Source organism: Scatophagus argus, chromosome 9 (assembly GCF_020382885.2).
Source record: "Scatophagus argus isolate fScaArg1 chromosome 9, fScaArg1.pri, whole genome shotgun sequence".
NCBI classification, from domain to species: Eukaryota; Metazoa; Chordata; class Actinopteri; family Scatophagidae; genus Scatophagus; species Scatophagus argus.
In genome coordinates this window covers 24,942,503-24,958,549 of record NC_058501.1, presented here as the reverse complement: position 1 = coordinate 24,958,549, position 16,047 = coordinate 24,942,503, and the positions used below count along the sequence as shown (strand labels likewise).

The window sequence follows — 16,047 nt, the reverse complement described above, 5'->3', positions numbered from 1 at the left end:
ACTAAGATATGTTAGTTTTGGTGTCTCCTTTTGTAAAGCGTGAATACAATTTAAAGGTGTTGAAGAACATCTGAGGCTTGTTTGTGGTGAGTTTTTTCTACTTTGTGTCAGGTTGCAGGCAGCGATAAGCATCTGCTTCTCTACCCTGAGCTGATGAGGACAGATAGGCCTGACAAATATCTCAGATTCAGATCTGTGTTAAAGGTCTGCATGCAAACTATGGAACAAAAGCAAGATATGCAACAAAACTAATCTGAGAAACATTTTTCAGGGCACCATGGCGGCGGTGCAGCGGTCGCCTCACAGCAGGAGGGTTCCAGGTTCGGGTCCTGGTCTGAGCCTGTGTGGAGTTCCTCCCTCCCTGTGTGTCAGCCCTGCGACTGACTGGCAACCAGTCCAATGGGACGAGTTCCAGCCCCCCACCCCCACCCTGCATCCCTGCTGGATAATGCAGGTATAGAAAATGGATGAATGGAACATTTCCTCCACAGAGGATGACTTAGATCAGACAGAAGGGGAAGTGAGGTCGTGGCTTGAGAGCAAAAATGAAGCAGATAAAAGGATTTTATATGTCTTTTTTTATGTCTTAATACAAAACAAAGACAGAGACAGAGACAGACTGTCAGTCCTGACATCTCAGCAAGAGTAGTTTGATTCCAGTGAGAGCTGGCAACAAGCAAACATCCACACTGACACCTTAAAGTAGTGCAACATGTGAGCTTCTCTACAATCTTCTAAAATGCCACAGTGGACAGCAGGACTCAAATGGCATCCCGTCCTCCTGGACAGAAACCTTTTAGTCAGTAAGGCTACAGAAAATGTGTTTGGGATGAACAGAATAACAGATTATGGTTTAGGAAACAGCAGCCGGTGAGCAGCAGAGTCCTGCAATGTGTTTGGCTGAGGGAGCTAACAGCTAACAGCTAACGGAGCTAACAGCTAACGGAGCTAACAGCTAACAGCTGAGCTCAACACACAGCAGGACTGAGAGTTTCTGTTCAGAGGAACATGAAGTCTTAAACAGTGAACTGCAAAACAGAAGGTTCACTGTTTAAGACTTCATGTTCCTCTGAACATGAAGTCTTAAACAGTGAACTGCAAAACAGAAGGTTCACAGTAAATACATGTACTGGAATACTTCAGCTGAGTACAGACTGGAGGTAAAAGAACTTTTGGAGTTATAGACACTTTACACCAGAGTACATTTGACCAAACTCTGAGCGGTAGAGTCGACGCTTCAGGGCTTCAGGCTTCGGGAGTTTTAGTCTGTTTGTACTTTACCTCCATGTTGTGTTGCTTCAGGTTAACTAAGATGAGAGATTATGGTCAACATGTTTTTTTTTAACGGGTGAAGAAATGATCTTGTCTTCACCTGTCACCTCAGATGGCACAGGCAGACAAACATCAGCAGCCAGAGAATGACAACAGGATGCGGTTGCTTATCTCTCTTCTCTGTGAGAACTACCTACCTGAATACCTGGGCAGCATAAAGTAATCTACACATTTTCCTTCAGATGGTTTAAACAGAATTGAGAGTAAAAGCAAATGAAGAAATTAACTCACTGCATGTGTCAGATTGTGTGTCTCTGCTGTTCTGCCTGTTTGACGCAGGATCTGCTTCCCGCCCTGCAGTCTGGCTGCTCTTGGACAAGTTGTCCTGTTTTCATTCGCCCGCCTGGTTTTGACTTTTCGCCTGTTTCGGACCACAGAACTTTAACTTGTAACCCATCTGTCTGTCTGATTCGTGCATGATGTGTCAGTCCAGTTGGATATCACTCTGACACGGACTCAAACAGCCAGACCGGGTTTCATTTTTGCTTTCTGCAGACACAGGCTTTATGTATGATCCCGAGAGCCTAACACTCATTTGTGTGTGTTTTTAGGGTAGAAATCTCATACTGAAGAGGTGTTTATTCAGCCTCTTCTCAAACACTCCTGCAGAAAGCTGCACTTAAGGTGTTTGGTGTTAACCTGTTGGAGTGGCAGGTGTGGTTTGCTGGTAACCTCGGGACGGTTCCACCCGGGACACCAGCTGAGGGTAGCAGTAATTTCCCTTCTGCATCCTGAAAAGAACAGTTGATGCAGCAGCTGTTGTGGGATGGCTGAGCTCGGTGACGCCCTAATCCCCCAGGACGTGGTTTTAACCCACACCGGTGGTCTCAAAGTGGATCATATCTCACTGCGTCAAACTCAGGCTGTAGAAGCACTCAGTGCGTTCTCCTAAACCCTGGGATGATTATGTGAAATGGTTCATGTCCATCAAAAAAACAAGCAAAGCAAACTGTTGATCAAACTGAAATCAGACACTCAGGTGTGATCTGCCTTTCAGCTCATAGCTGTCGAGGGAAGGGCCTGATGTTATCTGGACAGGCAGCTGAATAAATGAGATGAAGCTGAGAGTCTGCATCACCAGATCTTCCTCAGCAGCTTCGTGGAGGTGAGTAGATCATTCAGAGGGGACACTGGGGCTGCAGCACTAAAAAAGAAACACCTTGAGATTCAACATTTACCAATGAGTATCTAACACTTACAAGAAATTATATAAAGTTATTAATATGAGATTTTTGGGGGTGCAGACAGAAATATTAAAATGTTACACTTTTTTGCACACAAAACACAAGAAGAGTTTATTAAACATGATATTCATAGATCAAACTATTCAACAGTTCAGATCAGTCAGTCAATCAGTCAATCGACTGACAGAAAATAAATTAGACGGTTTGCTGCTTATTGTAGCAGAGTGCTGTTACTGTGATTATACTCACATACTTTAATTGAAATAACTTTTTCAATGCAAGACTTTTACTTGTGTTACTTTTAAGTATTTTTCAATTGTTGTATAAGTGCATTTACTTGGGTTTAGGAGATTTTGATATTCACTTCTGTCTTTTCTTTTTCTGCTGACTGTCACTGATATTCAGTGTGATCTCGAGCTCCCTGACTTTGTACTCACTCAGACACCAAAATGAGTAAACTGGAGTCAGCCATGGACACCCTCCTCGAGGTTTTTCAGTACTACTCTTCAAAAGAGGGTGACAAGTTCCAGCTGAACAGGGTGGAGCTGAGGAACCTGCTGCGAGGGGAGCTGAGCCAGTACCTGCAGGTACCTGCCCCCGTTACCAGCCTGTCCCTGTCCCAGTCCCTGTCCCTGTCCCAGTCCCGGTCCCGGTCCCTGTCCCGTCAAACCTCTGAGCAGACCCAACGGCTGTCAGGTGAAAATCATTTGTTCTCGTGTTGATTCCTTTGCGTTGCGTTGTTTTCCAGGACAGCAGGGACCCTGCACGGGTGGAGGCGATCATGGCTGACCTGGACAAGAATCTGGATGGCACCGTGAGCTTTGAGGAGTTTGTCGCCATGGTGACTCAGCTGACTGTGTGCAGCACCAGCTTCTTTCAGGAATACACTCCTGTGGTGATCAGATGTGGTCAGATTAGAGACGGGCAGTTTCAAGCTCTGTGAACAGCAAGGAGTGAAATGACGTTTGGACAGCTGTGATTTTAACTCAGGCTACTGAACATGTTCCTGCTCTAATCCGAACCATACAACATCATGTCTTTATGAATATTAAAGCTGAACATATCTGATGAGCTGTGCCGTGTTTTTCTCACCACACCCCCATGCGTCTCATCTCCAGCAGTGTTAACCAGTAACTCTGATCCCATTGACTGTATAAAATATGAACGGAGCTTCCTGGTCTGAACAGTGAAGCCTTACAAATACATTCTCTCTGGCCTGCAGGGGGCGCCTCCACTGGTTTCAGAGAGCAGCCAGATCGCATGTACGCTTATGAGAAAATAACTTCTCGCTTAGTTTATGACCTCAGTAATCAGTTTCCTGATGGGTTTATGGTCTCAGTCAATAGTTTTAAGTCTTCTTCAACACAGCAAGATAATGACATGATATGATATGATATGATATGATATGATATGATATGATATGATATGATATGATATGATATATGATAATGATGATAATCATAGTAAAAGCGCCAAACAGACCATAAATCAGGGGATGTTTTAGGGTGGGCTACCTTGTGATTGGTGTGACCTTGTGTTCTCAGTCATATTTAATCAGGATGTCCTCCCCAGCTCCTCCCCCCTCACCCAAATATGGTCTCTTCTGGCTTGAAATGATGGCAAACTTGAAGTGGTAAAACTGAAAGCAGAAAGCAATGGTTGATGTCACGGAGGGTGATATCAAGCATTGCTTGCAGAATGACTGGACTTCTTTAAAGACAGTGTCCAGACTGATACAAAAAATAAGCCCCTCAGTCATCACTCAGACCCACTCAAAGTGTGCATCTGTGTCCACAAACTACAACATCTGTTCTTATTTTGCTGTGTTTCTGGGCGTCCACCTTCGAGCAGTGGGTGTGCAGCCCCCAGCCAATAACAACACGCGGGATGTGAAGGCTGAAGTCATGCATTTTACATCACACATATTTCACAATAGTGAAAGTACATTTACTGTAAACACATTCGGTGTTTCTATTTTATCCTTATTTATACTTGTTCTCAGTTACATCTCGGACACGGGAAACCTCGTCATAGGCATATAAAATGCACACCTGTTGCATCAAACTACCAACCAGTAGACCAACCAGAATTTATTAACCACGTGTGTGCACCAGTAACAACCAGGTTTCAGCCCTGCAGCTTACTGTGAAGCTGTCCTGCCCCCTGGTGGCCAAAAGACACATTTTTGTTGGCTTTAAAACTCATGCAACTAAAAAACATTGTTTTTATTACTTTAAGTTACAGATGCAGTGAAGTTTAAAACATGATTTACAAAAAATGAGAATAAATAAAATAAAAAACATGCAAAACCACCAACATTTGCACACACAGAAACCAAAAAAGCTAAACACATGACTGCTTCTGTGCTCTCACGAAGACACAAAACCTGATGTTTGGACAGCGTGAAAGCTGTTGTAAGGATTCACAGCTTGTTACGGCAGAAGAAGTGAGTGTCCATCGTGATGCAGTGAGAAGCCAGAGCTTCAGATTTCTGGCATGTTTGTGTGTCAACGAGAGGGTTAAAATCCGAAGGGTTTATCATCTCTTAATGTTCATATTTGGTATTTCTAAAAATGGAAGATAAAGTCAAAATAGCTTTAAGACTTGCGGTTCCTTCTGTTGTTTAAAAGAGAACTAGTCTCATGTCAATCCTCAAAAAGTGTGACGTTTTCCTCCAAACGAGTGGCTAATGTGCTGTGACTTTCTCGTCATTATTGTCCAGGCTTCAGCGCCACCAGCACAAAGTTTCTCGGAGAAAAGTTTGGGTTAAAGAGAGGAACTAGCTGACTGTCCACACCTGCAGAAAGAGGAAGACGTTAGTACAGAGAGTTCACAAGCAGTTTGTGTCACAATACGAAGCGGCTCACCGTTCTCCTGCAGGTAGATCATCCTGTCCAGCAGCACCAGCGTCTCCACCACAGGAGCCAGCAGCAGGGTCAAGCTGAAGTACACCACCACCCTGCCCTGCTGCTTCAACATGGCCTCCACCCGCTGCGGGTCCAGAGGCAGCTCCGGCGGCAGGCCGACCCGGGCCAGACCCAGACGGGCGTACCTGAGAGGGAACACGAGGAGGACGTTATTTTAATTGTGGCCTTTATTCACTTCAGCTGAAGCTTTGAGCACCACAAGTGTCATCTAGTTCAGACATCTCTACAGCCGATGTCCCCATGTGTGCTGATTTGGGTGAACTGTTCCTTTAAGATCTAGTGTAAAAGCCTGGGGGTTGCAGTGTTTACTCACTCTGTAAATGGTAGTAGGTGGGCTTTCTTTATGGTCTGGATTCCTGCCCTGCGCAGGTCTGGCCTCGTATCCCTGATGAAGGTCTCCAGCATCGCCCGGTAACAGTGTGTCTTCAGCAGCTCGCTCTCCTCCCGAAGCCTCCGTACGTAGTCTTCAACAGCATGACACGCCCCCTCCCGTGCCTTATAGGACAGCTGATGTCCTGGCAAACCCTGCACCCAGGAGCTCATGGGGTAACCAAACTCTGAGGGAGGCGATTCCTGGCCTGGTGTCGCTGGGGTCGGACATACGACCAGTCCTGGAGGGGTGGGATTTTCTTTGGTTGTGATTTTCATGTAGCAACACGCCACCGAGGTGATGCCGCGTACATGCGGGCAGTGGACAAAGTGGCGGAGGAGGGTGGCACTGAGGTCGCCGCAGGCGTGGAGGCCAGTCAGGACGAAGTCTGGATAGCCTGGCTGGCTGTTGTCGTCAGGACGGTCACAGGGGCAGGAGTTTTCAGCAGATGACTCCTCCAGCGACTCGTCTGTGTTTGACTGTTGCTGTGAAATCGAACCAAAATCCTGCGAGTCTGTGGAAGGGTGGACCGCGTGAGAACGTCCCCGATGTTCTGAGCCTCGAAGTCTCTTTTTGCTGGGTCCGGAGGGAGTCGGGGGGCCTTCGCTGACACAATGTGAAGTCTTCAGCTGCTTGATGAAGGCCTCCCATGATGCTTTGGGGTTTACCCAGCCGGCCACATGGCGAGGAGAGGACTGTGATACTGGGACCAGAGAGGAGCAGTTCTTGGAAGAAGAAAGATGCTCATCAGTTTTGTGTTGATAGTTTGGTATCATGAATAGCAGGAGATAAAACTCAGACCTAACAAGTTCACAAAATCAACTCCACAGGTGATGTTGATGTTTGGAGCTTCTGTCCACTGTCCCGAAAAAAATCAGCTGCTGTGTGTTCAAAGATCAGCTCATAAACTTGTTATTTAACAGAAATATAAGAAGTGTTTCTGCTTATAACAGCACACGAGTGAAAACTCTAAATATCAATAAACAGAAGACAAAGAGGCCATGCTGCGAAAAGCTTCAAAACTATTAATCACCAACCTTTTTCTGCTTTTCCTTCTCTAAGGTACACACTAACTGTCCATCAAATCTGGACGCCATAGCAACCAGGGTGTGGTCAGCCTCGACTGCGGTTACAGTCAAACCGAGCCCAAAGGACAGGAAGCGAGTCAGGTGACCCTGGTGAGAGGATGAGTCTTATTTACTTCCCACAACCACAATCCACCTGTCCAATCTGTCCAGTGTCAACCGGCGATACCTGTCCCGAGCCCACATCCACCACCCTGCTGCACCCGGTCTGGTCGCACAGTTGTTTCACCAGCTGGGATTTACACAAGAGAAACAGGTTAGACACAGTCCACCTGCTTACATTTTTAACAGAAGAAGCAGCGCGCGGAGCAGATAAACAATCCCGTACCTTGCCCAGCTTGCGGATCTCATGCTGTTTCTTGGGTTTGACGTGTTTCCTGAATATGTGTCCCAGCAGTGAACTCTGACTTTGGTTTTCCAGGAACTCCTCAGGCTTCGCCGAGCCTCCATCCTGCCTGCACTCTCTGGGAAAGGCCAGGGCGTGAGCTGAGGCACGGAAGGCCAACAGCGACAGAGGCCACACCGAAGGATATCTGCAACGACGACGTCTCTGAGGTTACTGTGAGGATCAGACAAAGCTGGCAAGCCTGCTCAACTAAAACAAAACAGCATAATCAGGCTGCTGTAGAAAACCACATCTACACACTTTTAGCATGTTTATAGTCAGTCAGAACTGGCAACTCGGTGTGAACTGAATGACCCCTCAAGAGTCATCCTCTGTAGTGAGCCTTTGCTGTTGGGTGCTTCACTTCCTTGTCTTATGTTCATGTTTCTTGTCTTACTTTTGTCGTGGATTGTTCTTTTTATTCAGTTTTCTTTGCTTTCAGGACTTGTGAAGGGCCTGATTACAGTGCAGTAATACCTCCTGTCCCCAGGTGTGACATCCAATAACAGGTGTGCAGTCTGTGGATAGGACAGGTCCTGCAGCACAGACTGCCAGCTGGTGGGTAACGTGTGCCACAGATCTTCAGTGAAGAACTCCTGTGGGACAATAACAGAGTATACTGTATAGAGAACGATATGAACAGTTTTTAATCAGAAAGCACTCGCTGACCTGAGTTCACACACCAAAGTGAAATCAGGTGCTTGTAGTGAAAACAAACTGGAGATACAAACGCACACAACTGGCCGTGCATCTTGCTGCCATGGAAACTAAAGCCATGATCTTAAAAAAAATGTTTCATAACACAAAAAATTCACTCCTCTGAAATAACGGGCTTCAACTGGAAATGGTGTCACCAATACGCACAATGATATAGGAGTCGGACAAGCGGCCGTACTGAGACAGGAAGGCGGTGAGTCTTTTCGCCAGCTCCCTCTGCTGCTCCGCCGACAGGCCTGATGTGAACATCTTATGCTGCCGACAGTTTAGCCGACGCTAACATGAGTTAGCTTGTTGACAATACGTTATTTTGTCCGATTGAGGGAAACTGTGTCTAATGCATAAAGGTTACCGGCATTTATTTACGCCAAACACGTGCTTTGTATTTCACTAATGCTCATTACGAGCTAGCTAACTGTAACTTTCACATGAAGAACCCCGGTGCATTTAAGTGCTACCCGTTTAAACAAATGTCGAGCCGAGCTACATTCAATTATGTTCCTCACATTCAGAAACTATGTCGCTAAATTGCCTTAGATGAGTTTTTTTGGGGATATTTTTATTGATACGGCTAGGTAAAGTGCTACATTTGAACATGACGAGTGAATACATGACTATAAATTCTCAAACGCTGTTATTTGGGTTGTTATTGGGTTATTACTCAATTTCAGGGCACGCTAGTTCTTAAACTGATGTAACAGTCATCAGTAGACGTTACTGATGTAGTTTAGTTACTTTCCACAAAGTCAAGTTAAATTCCATTCACGGGTCTGATACTAGACAGAATAACTAATTGTTGAACTATTCAATCCATGTCTGTACGCGAAAGCAGCATGACCCGGATATTCATAGTTTGTTGTTAGCAGGAAGACGCGTGCGGTCAACTGTGTGCGAAAGGTCTGGTTGTATGTTTCAGATTGTTACTTTCAGTGATTTCCCAATGGGGAATCTATTGCTATGAACTTAGCTGTGTTCTCAAATACACGTAGCAGAATTTTCCGTTAAGAGACAACCTTTTCGATAACCATACAATTAGCATAGTACACGTAAGTCAGCTAGCTCACGTTCTCTGACGGTAACGTAACGTCAACAGCGTTAGCTGTTAGATGTAACAGCGATACGTTAATAACGTAACGTTATTAAAGGCTAATTGAAGCATCAGTCGTATCTCGCCTGTTTGTATATAGTGTTGTCAGTAGCTTCTGACTCACCTGTACACAGAGGAGAAATGTAATTAAGTAAAGTTACTCAACGAGGGCACTTCAGTACAAATTCGTGGTACTTGTACTTGAGTATTCTATTTTATGCCGTTTTATATTTGTAATCTGCTACATCTCAGAGGTAAATATTCGACTTTGTGTACTTTACTTAACTCTACTACACGTGTCTGACAGCTCGTTACTAGTTACACTTCAGATTACAGTTTTTGAAAACTGTAAAAATCTGTCTTCAGGTTTGTCCACTTTGAATGTCAGCGTTTGTGATGGACTGATGGGTGAAGGCTGGAGAAAAGTCTCCCAAATTAAGTGAACCATTTAAGCCATTTAAAAACCCTTTTGAATTGACTGGGAAATGTATTGTTACAGTAAAACACAAGCAGGGAGCTTTTTGTTGTATTTATTTTAATTTTCTTTTTAATATTTAAGCACTTTAACTTTGGTCAGGTCCTGATTACAGCACTTTGACTTGTAGTGTGGCAGTAGGAATTAAAGGATGAATCAGAACTGTTGAAGGGCTCGTATAAAGTCTGGAGGAGCAACAACAGTGCTGCTGTGGGCTTCATGATGTTGTGTTTGTCTTGCATGATGGAACTGCTTTCAGCTGACACTAAGTGGACTACAAGCGGCAAAGACCTGCTGAGGAGATCACAGCACGACTGTTCTGTGGAGGAAGGAAGGAAGGAAGGAAGGAAGGAAGGAGGACAGGAAACATTACTTTTGACTTCTGCTCGACTGCGACCCCAATCATGTCGGACTCGGGCATAATGATCAACTTGAACTATTCTGGTAAGCAGGGCAAAGCCCCGGGAGGAAACCAAAAGAAAAATAAGAAGAAGCGTTTTCAGAGAAAGATGCAGTATTTAGAGCGTAAGGGCTACGTGGAAGCCAAACATAAATACAACCACAGAAAGGGACGCTCCAGACAGGGCCAATCACCACGACAACAAAACGGAGCATCTGCAGGCCATCCATCACGTCCCACTTCCACACACTGTAGCCCCAAGCCTTCAGCATCCCCACACCGTCTGCCTCCCCCCACTGTCACTGGGAACAGAGGCAGCACCAGCTGCCCCTCGGCGTCAAGCGACCACAAAGCCTCAGCCACACAAACGCCAGGAAACCCCTCAAAGTACCTCACCATTGACTGTGAGATGGTGGGCTCGGGACTGAAGGGGAGCATCAGCCAGCTCGCACGCTGCAGTGTCGTGAACTACGAGGGAGACGTGGTTTACGATAAATTCATCAAGCCCCCGGTGCCTGTGACCGACTACCGCTCCCGATGGAGCGGCATACGGCCCAGAGACCTCGTCAACGCCACGCCGTACGCTGAGGCCAGGAAGGAGGTAAGGAATTGATTATACAGGTGTTTGTGGTCTGTCACTCGTTTGATCCTTTCCACCACAGAATCATAGAGGAAAGTAACACGTTGCCACCGTCAGCTTTCGCTCAGACTGAACCTTTTTAATGGAGGATGAAATGTAAAACACCGTAAAAGTGCAAGAAAGCACTCGGCAGTGAAGTGTCACGAGGTTCTTTAAAGCACAGCTTGTGGAATCGTTGAGTTCACAGGTCGTTAAGCTGCTGATGGACAAGCGCTTGTTGTCCAAAATGTCAGGTAAGACAGCAACAGTCCGACTTCTTAAAGACTGTGAAAGATCTGATGAAGTCCCAGATGAGGGGTGGGGATGATGTTGGTTTTAATGTTCATTAAATTATATGTTACTCGTTTTTATGTTTTTTTAAACGTGTTGTCGTGGCCGAGTGGTTAAGGCGATGGACTAGAAATCCATTGGGGTCTCCCCGCGCAGGTTCGAATCCTGCCGACAACGGTAGAACTTTTTCTTGCACTACCTTCAGAACCGTATTTACTTTACTTTCCATTTTATCGTATTTATTCTATTATTATATGTTACTCGTTTTTATACTTGTTTTTTTTTCGTTTTATATATGCACCAATCACTAAGGCAAATTGGCAATAATGTGAAATGTCTTCACTTACATGACAATAAAGACGACTCTGATTCTGATTCGGACTCAGATTCTGACTCAGATTCTGACTCTGATTCTGACTCTGATTCTGATTCTGATTCTGACTCTGACTCAGATTCTGACTCTGATTCTGATTCTGACTCTGATTCTGACTCTGACTCTGACTCTGACTCTGACTCTGACTCTGATTCTGATTCTGACTCTGACTCAGATTCTGACTCTGACTCTGACTCAAATTCTGATTCTGATTCTGACTCTGATTCTGACTCAGATTCTGATTCTGATTCTGACTCTGACTCAAATTCTGACTTTGACTCTGATTCTGATTCTGACTCTGACTCTGACTCAGATTCTGACTCTGACTCAGATTCTGACTCTGATTCTGATTCTGACTCTGACTCAGATTCTGACTCTGATTCTGACTCAGATTCTGATTCTGATTCTGACTCTGACTCAAATTCTGACTTTGACTCTGATTCTGACTCTGACTCTGACTGACTCTGACTCAGATTCTGACTCTGACTCAGATTCTGATTCTGACTCAGATTCTGACTCAGATTCTGACTCAGATTCTGACTCAGATTCTGACTCTGAAGGGTCTCTCAGTGCTGTTGTTTGTCAGTTTGTCCTTCTCTGTTGAAGCTTGCGTTTGTTTGTACCTCATGGGACAAACTTTGTCATGTTTTATTCAGAGTTGTTCTGCGTTAGTGAACAAAACTCACAGGGTTGGACTCACACGCTAGTCTTTGAAATTCTTATCAGGTGTTCAGTGATTTCTTCTGCCAAAATGTTTTTGTGTGTGTTTTGTCGAAGTGAAGTTATTCTTTAAACTTTTGTGTCTGAAGTCTTCATTTCCAGGCTGATTCCTCACCTGAGTTTCTCTCTCAGCAGCTCAGCCGTCTGTTTGCTGTGAGAAAGAATCAGAACCGTCTCTTTGTCCGTTTGTCACATTCCATTAGTAGCTGTCTGTCTTGTAGAGCACCAGCTGAACACATTTAAAGTCAACATTAATTGTCTGTCCGTTAACCTCGCGAGGTCAGGGAGTGAATGTCAGCTGTCTGTCCGCAGATCCTGAAGCTGCTGGCGGGGAAGGTGGTGATTGGCCACGCCATCCACAACGACTTTAAGGTGCTCGGTTACTCCCATCCCGCCGCCTTGACCAGAGACACATCTCGGATACCTCTGCTCAACACGAGGGCCGGCTTCGCCGAGCACGAGTGTGCCTCCCTCAAGAGACTCAGCAAGGCCATCCTCAACCGTGACATCCAGGTAGGACAGAATCTGCGGCGCACGTGTCTTTAAATCTCTAAATCGAATCTCGAACCATTCAGTAGTTAATCTGCACGTCGTTCTCACCATAACAGCACAGCTTGGGTTTCCAGGTACAAATTCAATGTACATTTCTCACCCTTATTAAGATCCACTGTAATAAATTTGCTTCTTACTTATCATAACAAGTAAAACAATCCACAAAACACCGTGAACAAACCAGTTTTAAGTCTTCTCTTGTCAGATCAGTCATGTGAAGGACATGAAAAACGTCTCAACCAAAATGTCCTTCAAAATGCTTTACATCCCAGCGTAACGTCTTGCTCTCGATCTTTAGAAACACAACACATCAGTGTAGGAAGGCAGAATCTACAGGCCAGGAACAAAATTTTGGTCTGGGTTTGATCTGAGTAATACTGATCAATCACGTTTGAGCGAGCTGTGCTTCTTGACTTCCTGAGTCAAAACTCAAGGATCCCCGTAGAGTCGTGAAAATGTTTCAGCTAAAGTGTTCATGTCACGATGAGTTTAAAATGTGAGCCGTGTCCTCTCTTGTGCTCCTCAGGCTGGGAAGAGGGGTCACTCGTCTGTGGAGGATGCCCGGGCCACAATGGAGCTTTACAAGGTGGTGGAGGTGGAGTGGGAGGGGCAGCTGGCCTCGGGGTCGCAGGCCCGGATGTGAAGAGACAACACAGAAATAAATGATTTTGAACTGACTTTAGTTGTGGCCGTCCGGTTGACGTGTGAGAGACGAGACCGGGGAGGCTGGACCTGCTCGTTCAGTGTCCTGGATCAGCTTCTGTTTACAGTTATCACGGGAGAAGAATATCAGAATCGCTGGCTTGGATCTTCAGTTTCCACAGTTACCTTCTTTCTCAGGGTTTTCATTGTGTTTAAAAGGTGCTCCTGCCACTGGGGGGCAGTATTGTGTTCATTCCAACAACACAGTCCATCATCAAGGAATCAAGGAATCAAGGAACTTTATTGTCATACCAGCTCACATTCACATGTTTATGGTACGAAATTAGGACTCAGGTCCCAGGAGCAGTAAGTAGAATATAAGAATATAAAAATATAAAAATATACACATACAAAAACGTCTTTAAGGTTCTACACGGCAAGTATTTTAAATCCAGTCAGGACATTCGGCCCATTGTGATGCTAACACAGCTGTCATCTCTATCATCCTTAAAGGAACAGTTCACCAGCATGCTTTTAGATTAGAGACTACAGTGAAGTTTTCAGTTCAGGCTGATTGTGACAGAGAAACCCAAAGTTTGACCTGCGCATCTGTAAGATCTACACAAAATGTTCCAGCAGTCCATCCAGCAGATGCTGAGATATTTCACCAAACAAGTGAAAGCTTGTCCTGCGTCCTGCTGGTGGCGATAGAGGAAAGGTCAGAGGCTCACCGAGTGTCTTTGGCACATCCCCTCGGGAGGATGAGTGTTCATGGCCATCCATCCAGTAGCTTTTGGGATATTTCAGTCTGGAACGAAGTAGTGGCTTGTCAGAGCGGGGACATGTCATCAGCGTGGTTAAAAACAGTTCTTCTGCTTTCTTGATATTGTTTTATACTGACACTGACACTCAGGGATGGTTTGGTTGGTTTGAGGACCTCCCACCCTGTCAGGGGCCAAACCTTCGCCTCAGGGCTCATGAGCAGCTCCACCTCCCCGGTTTGCTCTCCTCTGACCCGACACCGGTGCAGTTCTCCTCATGGCGCCCCACTTTGTTATCCTCTGGCAGGTGTTTGTCCTTGAAGGTGAGCAGTCTGCACTGTTTCCCTGCTGTGAATTCAACACCAGCTCATTAATTATACAGCATGTCATCCCTCCTGAAAAAGAAAGCCCAGACACAGCGGCTGGCACAGAGGAGCTCATTAGAGACAGAGAAACACACCAAACACTCTCCTCCAGCACTAGCAACGACTCCCTTCGTCGTTTTAAATCAGCTACGATTTGAAGTGAAGTTTGTGTGAGATTAGAGAGTTTCTAGTGAGGTGAAGTCCTGTGTCCTGTGTCTGTTCTTTGTCTGCTGACCGAACAAGCAGCTACAAACCCCTCAGTATCAGCACAGAGGAGGCCAAAGCAGCCGATGGTCACAGTCTAAGCAGCTGGCAAAGGAGGCAGCGGAATCTCCTGTGTTCGAAATTCTTTAGCCGTGAGCTCCACAGCGTTGTGGTTTCTCAGTAGAAAAACAAGAATACACAGTAGAATCTGGAACCACAGAGTTGGCTTCACATCATTAAAAAGACCCGCGTTAATAAAGGCTTTGAATCTATTGAAAGGTGCACTTTCTTCCCTCCGTTGAAAGAGTGCTGTGGAATGCAGTACTGTAGTCTGAAAGGATCACTTCACCCAAATAACAAGAGAGCATTTTCTCACTTCGAGAAACATCCCCAAAAAGCAGTTTCCCCATTGAGCACCATGAGAAGAAGAGACGACTCAAGTCTATTACTCTTTGGACTGTTATGAGTTTTAAACTGTGAATGTTGTGTTTTTGGAAAGCTTTCCCAGAGCTTAGAAAGTGTGCAATGAGCCGCACAACCCGGACATTAGAAGAAAAAACAGCACGTCTCGGGCCACATGAGTACTACTGCATGGGCTTGGGGAGACTTTTTAAACTATTGTCAGTAAACGCAGTTCATTTCCAAATGATTGGATTCTGTTTTTATTTCCATCTCATCTGTTTGGAAGTGGAGTTTGTACCTGAGCAGAATCACACCTCTGCATTACGATGTTTAGCTGTCAGGGAGGCAGTTTGCCTTTTAGATGATCAGATGCACCTCAGCTGAAAGGCCTGACGGGATCATGTGAAACCTGTCACTCACCAAGCAACCCACAGCAACTTCTGCTTCTTCTTCAGGGTTCCAGACAAGACTGAACAAAAAAATATTGAAAAGCAACATGTGATTTAATCCAGTCTCTAGTCTAGATTATCCCATACTGCTTATCCCTCCTAAATCTCCGTGTGCATGGGAAATAATGTGAATAGTTTGATTTTATGCCCTGTTATTAGCTCCATAAGTAAAAGCCAGAGCTTTAAAGCCAAAGAGGCTTTGGCTTTTCTTCTGTGGCTGTGTTGAGTTTACTGTGTTAAAAACAAGATTTCTCCCTCAGACTGGAGGCTGAATACCAAACGAGAGACATCTTTCAACCTGTTGGTCCTTTTTGGAATTTTAGACCTTTGTTGAATGTACTTATACATTATGATTCAAAATACTGTTCTCGACATTGGAAATGAAAGAAGATTAAGAGTCCACCTGCTGTATTAATAAGGCTCTGCAGTACATGAAAGAGCACCGTTGCTCTCATTAGGCGATACAATATGGATTTTATGGACTTTATTACCCCCTGGGTCAAGTTATTGGGATCTACACTCTGCGGATTAGCTTTTCCACTAACACATATTGGTCACGGTCCAGCATCGGCCACATGTGTGTAATTCGGTTTTGATTACCCACTGCCAAGTCACCAGGAATTTGTCCATGTTGCACATTGATAGCCAACACAGTGTGGGCGTGTGGCAGGATCAGCACATACGGAAGCATGAAAACTGTCACGTGT

General features: G+C 45.2%; 3 protein-coding genes and 1 non-coding gene across 6 annotated transcripts; 3 read left to right on the top strand and 1 right to left on the bottom strand.

The window, feature by feature from the left end:
• The first annotated feature begins 2,323 nt into the window (after positions 1-2,323).
• On the top strand, positions 2,324-3,584 carry LOC124065456 (protein S100-A1-like). Of its 2 annotated transcripts, none has more exons than XM_046400878.1 (3): positions 2,324-2,437; positions 2,922-3,103; positions 3,265-3,584. In XM_046400878.1, exons 2-3 carry the CDS (start codon positions 2,966-2,968, stop codon positions 3,457-3,459), a joined length of 333 nt encoding a protein of 110 aa, XP_046256834.1. In that variant the 5' UTR covers positions 2,324-2,437; positions 2,922-2,965; the 3' UTR covers positions 3,460-3,584. The 2 variants fall into 2 exon arrangements, with proteins under 2 accessions (XP_046256834.1, XP_046256835.1); XM_046400879.1 differs by having other exon boundaries at positions 2,330-2,437; positions 2,958-3,103.
• A 1,129-nt stretch (positions 3,585-4,713) lies between these two features.
• Positions 4,714-8,477, bottom strand: mettl25b (methyltransferase like 25B). The gene is made up of 8 exons (XM_046398931.1): positions 8,148-8,477; positions 7,761-7,879; positions 7,227-7,431; positions 7,068-7,130; positions 6,851-6,988; positions 5,757-6,538; positions 5,384-5,568; positions 4,714-5,313 (listed from the first exon to the last, which is right to left on the bottom strand). The coding sequence occupies exons 1-8, from the start codon at positions 8,247-8,249 to the stop codon at positions 5,228-5,230; spliced, it is 1,680 nt and encodes a 559-aa protein (XP_046254887.1). The 5' UTR covers positions 8,250-8,477; the 3' UTR covers positions 4,714-5,227.
• On the top strand, positions 8,039-13,194 carry isg20l2 (interferon stimulated exonuclease gene 20-like 2). 2 transcript variants are annotated; one of them, XM_046398932.1, is made up of 4 exons: positions 8,039-8,193; positions 9,822-10,563; positions 12,278-12,478; positions 13,044-13,194. In XM_046398932.1, exons 2-4 carry the CDS (start codon positions 9,967-9,969, stop codon positions 13,158-13,160), a joined length of 915 nt encoding a protein of 304 aa, XP_046254888.1. In that variant the 5' UTR covers positions 8,039-8,193; positions 9,822-9,966; the 3' UTR covers positions 13,161-13,194. The 2 variants fall into 2 exon arrangements, with proteins under 2 accessions (XP_046254888.1, XP_046254890.1); XM_046398934.1 differs by lacking the exon at positions 8,039-8,193 and adding an exon at positions 8,805-8,897.
• trnas-aga lies at positions 10,968-11,049 on the top strand. Its single transcript has one exon. It is a non-coding gene; the product is annotated as a tRNA-Ser (tRNA).
• Positions 13,195-16,047: the final 2,853 nt, after the last annotated feature.

What these genes read in the sequence shown, in the direction of transcription:
- LOC124065456 (XM_046400878.1), top strand. Translation starts at nt 2,966, where the DNA reads ATGAGTAAACTGGAGTCAGCCATGGACACCCTCCTCGAGGTTTTTCAG. An exon ending in AGCTGAGCCAGTACCTGCAG is followed by an intron (nt 3,104 to 3,264) that starts GTACCTGCCCCC and finishes GTTGTTTTCCAG; the next exon opens with GACAGCAGGGACCCTGCACG.
- mettl25b (XM_046398931.1), bottom strand. Translation starts at nt 8,249, where the DNA reads ATGTTCACATCAGGCCTGTCGGCGGAGCAGCAGAGGGAGCTGGCGAAA. An exon ending in AGATCCGCAAGCTGGGCAAG is followed by an intron (nt 7,131 to 7,226) that starts GTACGGGATTGT and finishes TGTAAATCCCAG; the next exon opens with CTGGTGAAACAACTGTGCGA. An exon ending in TGGATGTGGGCTCGGGACAG is followed by an intron (nt 6,989 to 7,067) that starts GTATCGCCGGTT and finishes TCCTCTCACCAG; the next exon opens with GGTCACCTGACTCGCTTCCT.
- isg20l2 (XM_046398932.1), top strand. Translation starts at nt 9,967, where the DNA reads ATGTCGGACTCGGGCATAATGATCAACTTGAACTATTCTGGTAAGCAG. An exon ending in ACGCTGAGGCCAGGAAGGAG is followed by an intron (nt 10,564 to 12,277) that starts GTAAGGAATTGA and finishes GTCTGTCCGCAG; the next exon opens with ATCCTGAAGCTGCTGGCGGG. An exon ending in TCCTCAACCGTGACATCCAG is followed by an intron (nt 12,479 to 13,043) that starts GTAGGACAGAAT and finishes TGTGCTCCTCAG; the next exon opens with GCTGGGAAGAGGGGTCACTC.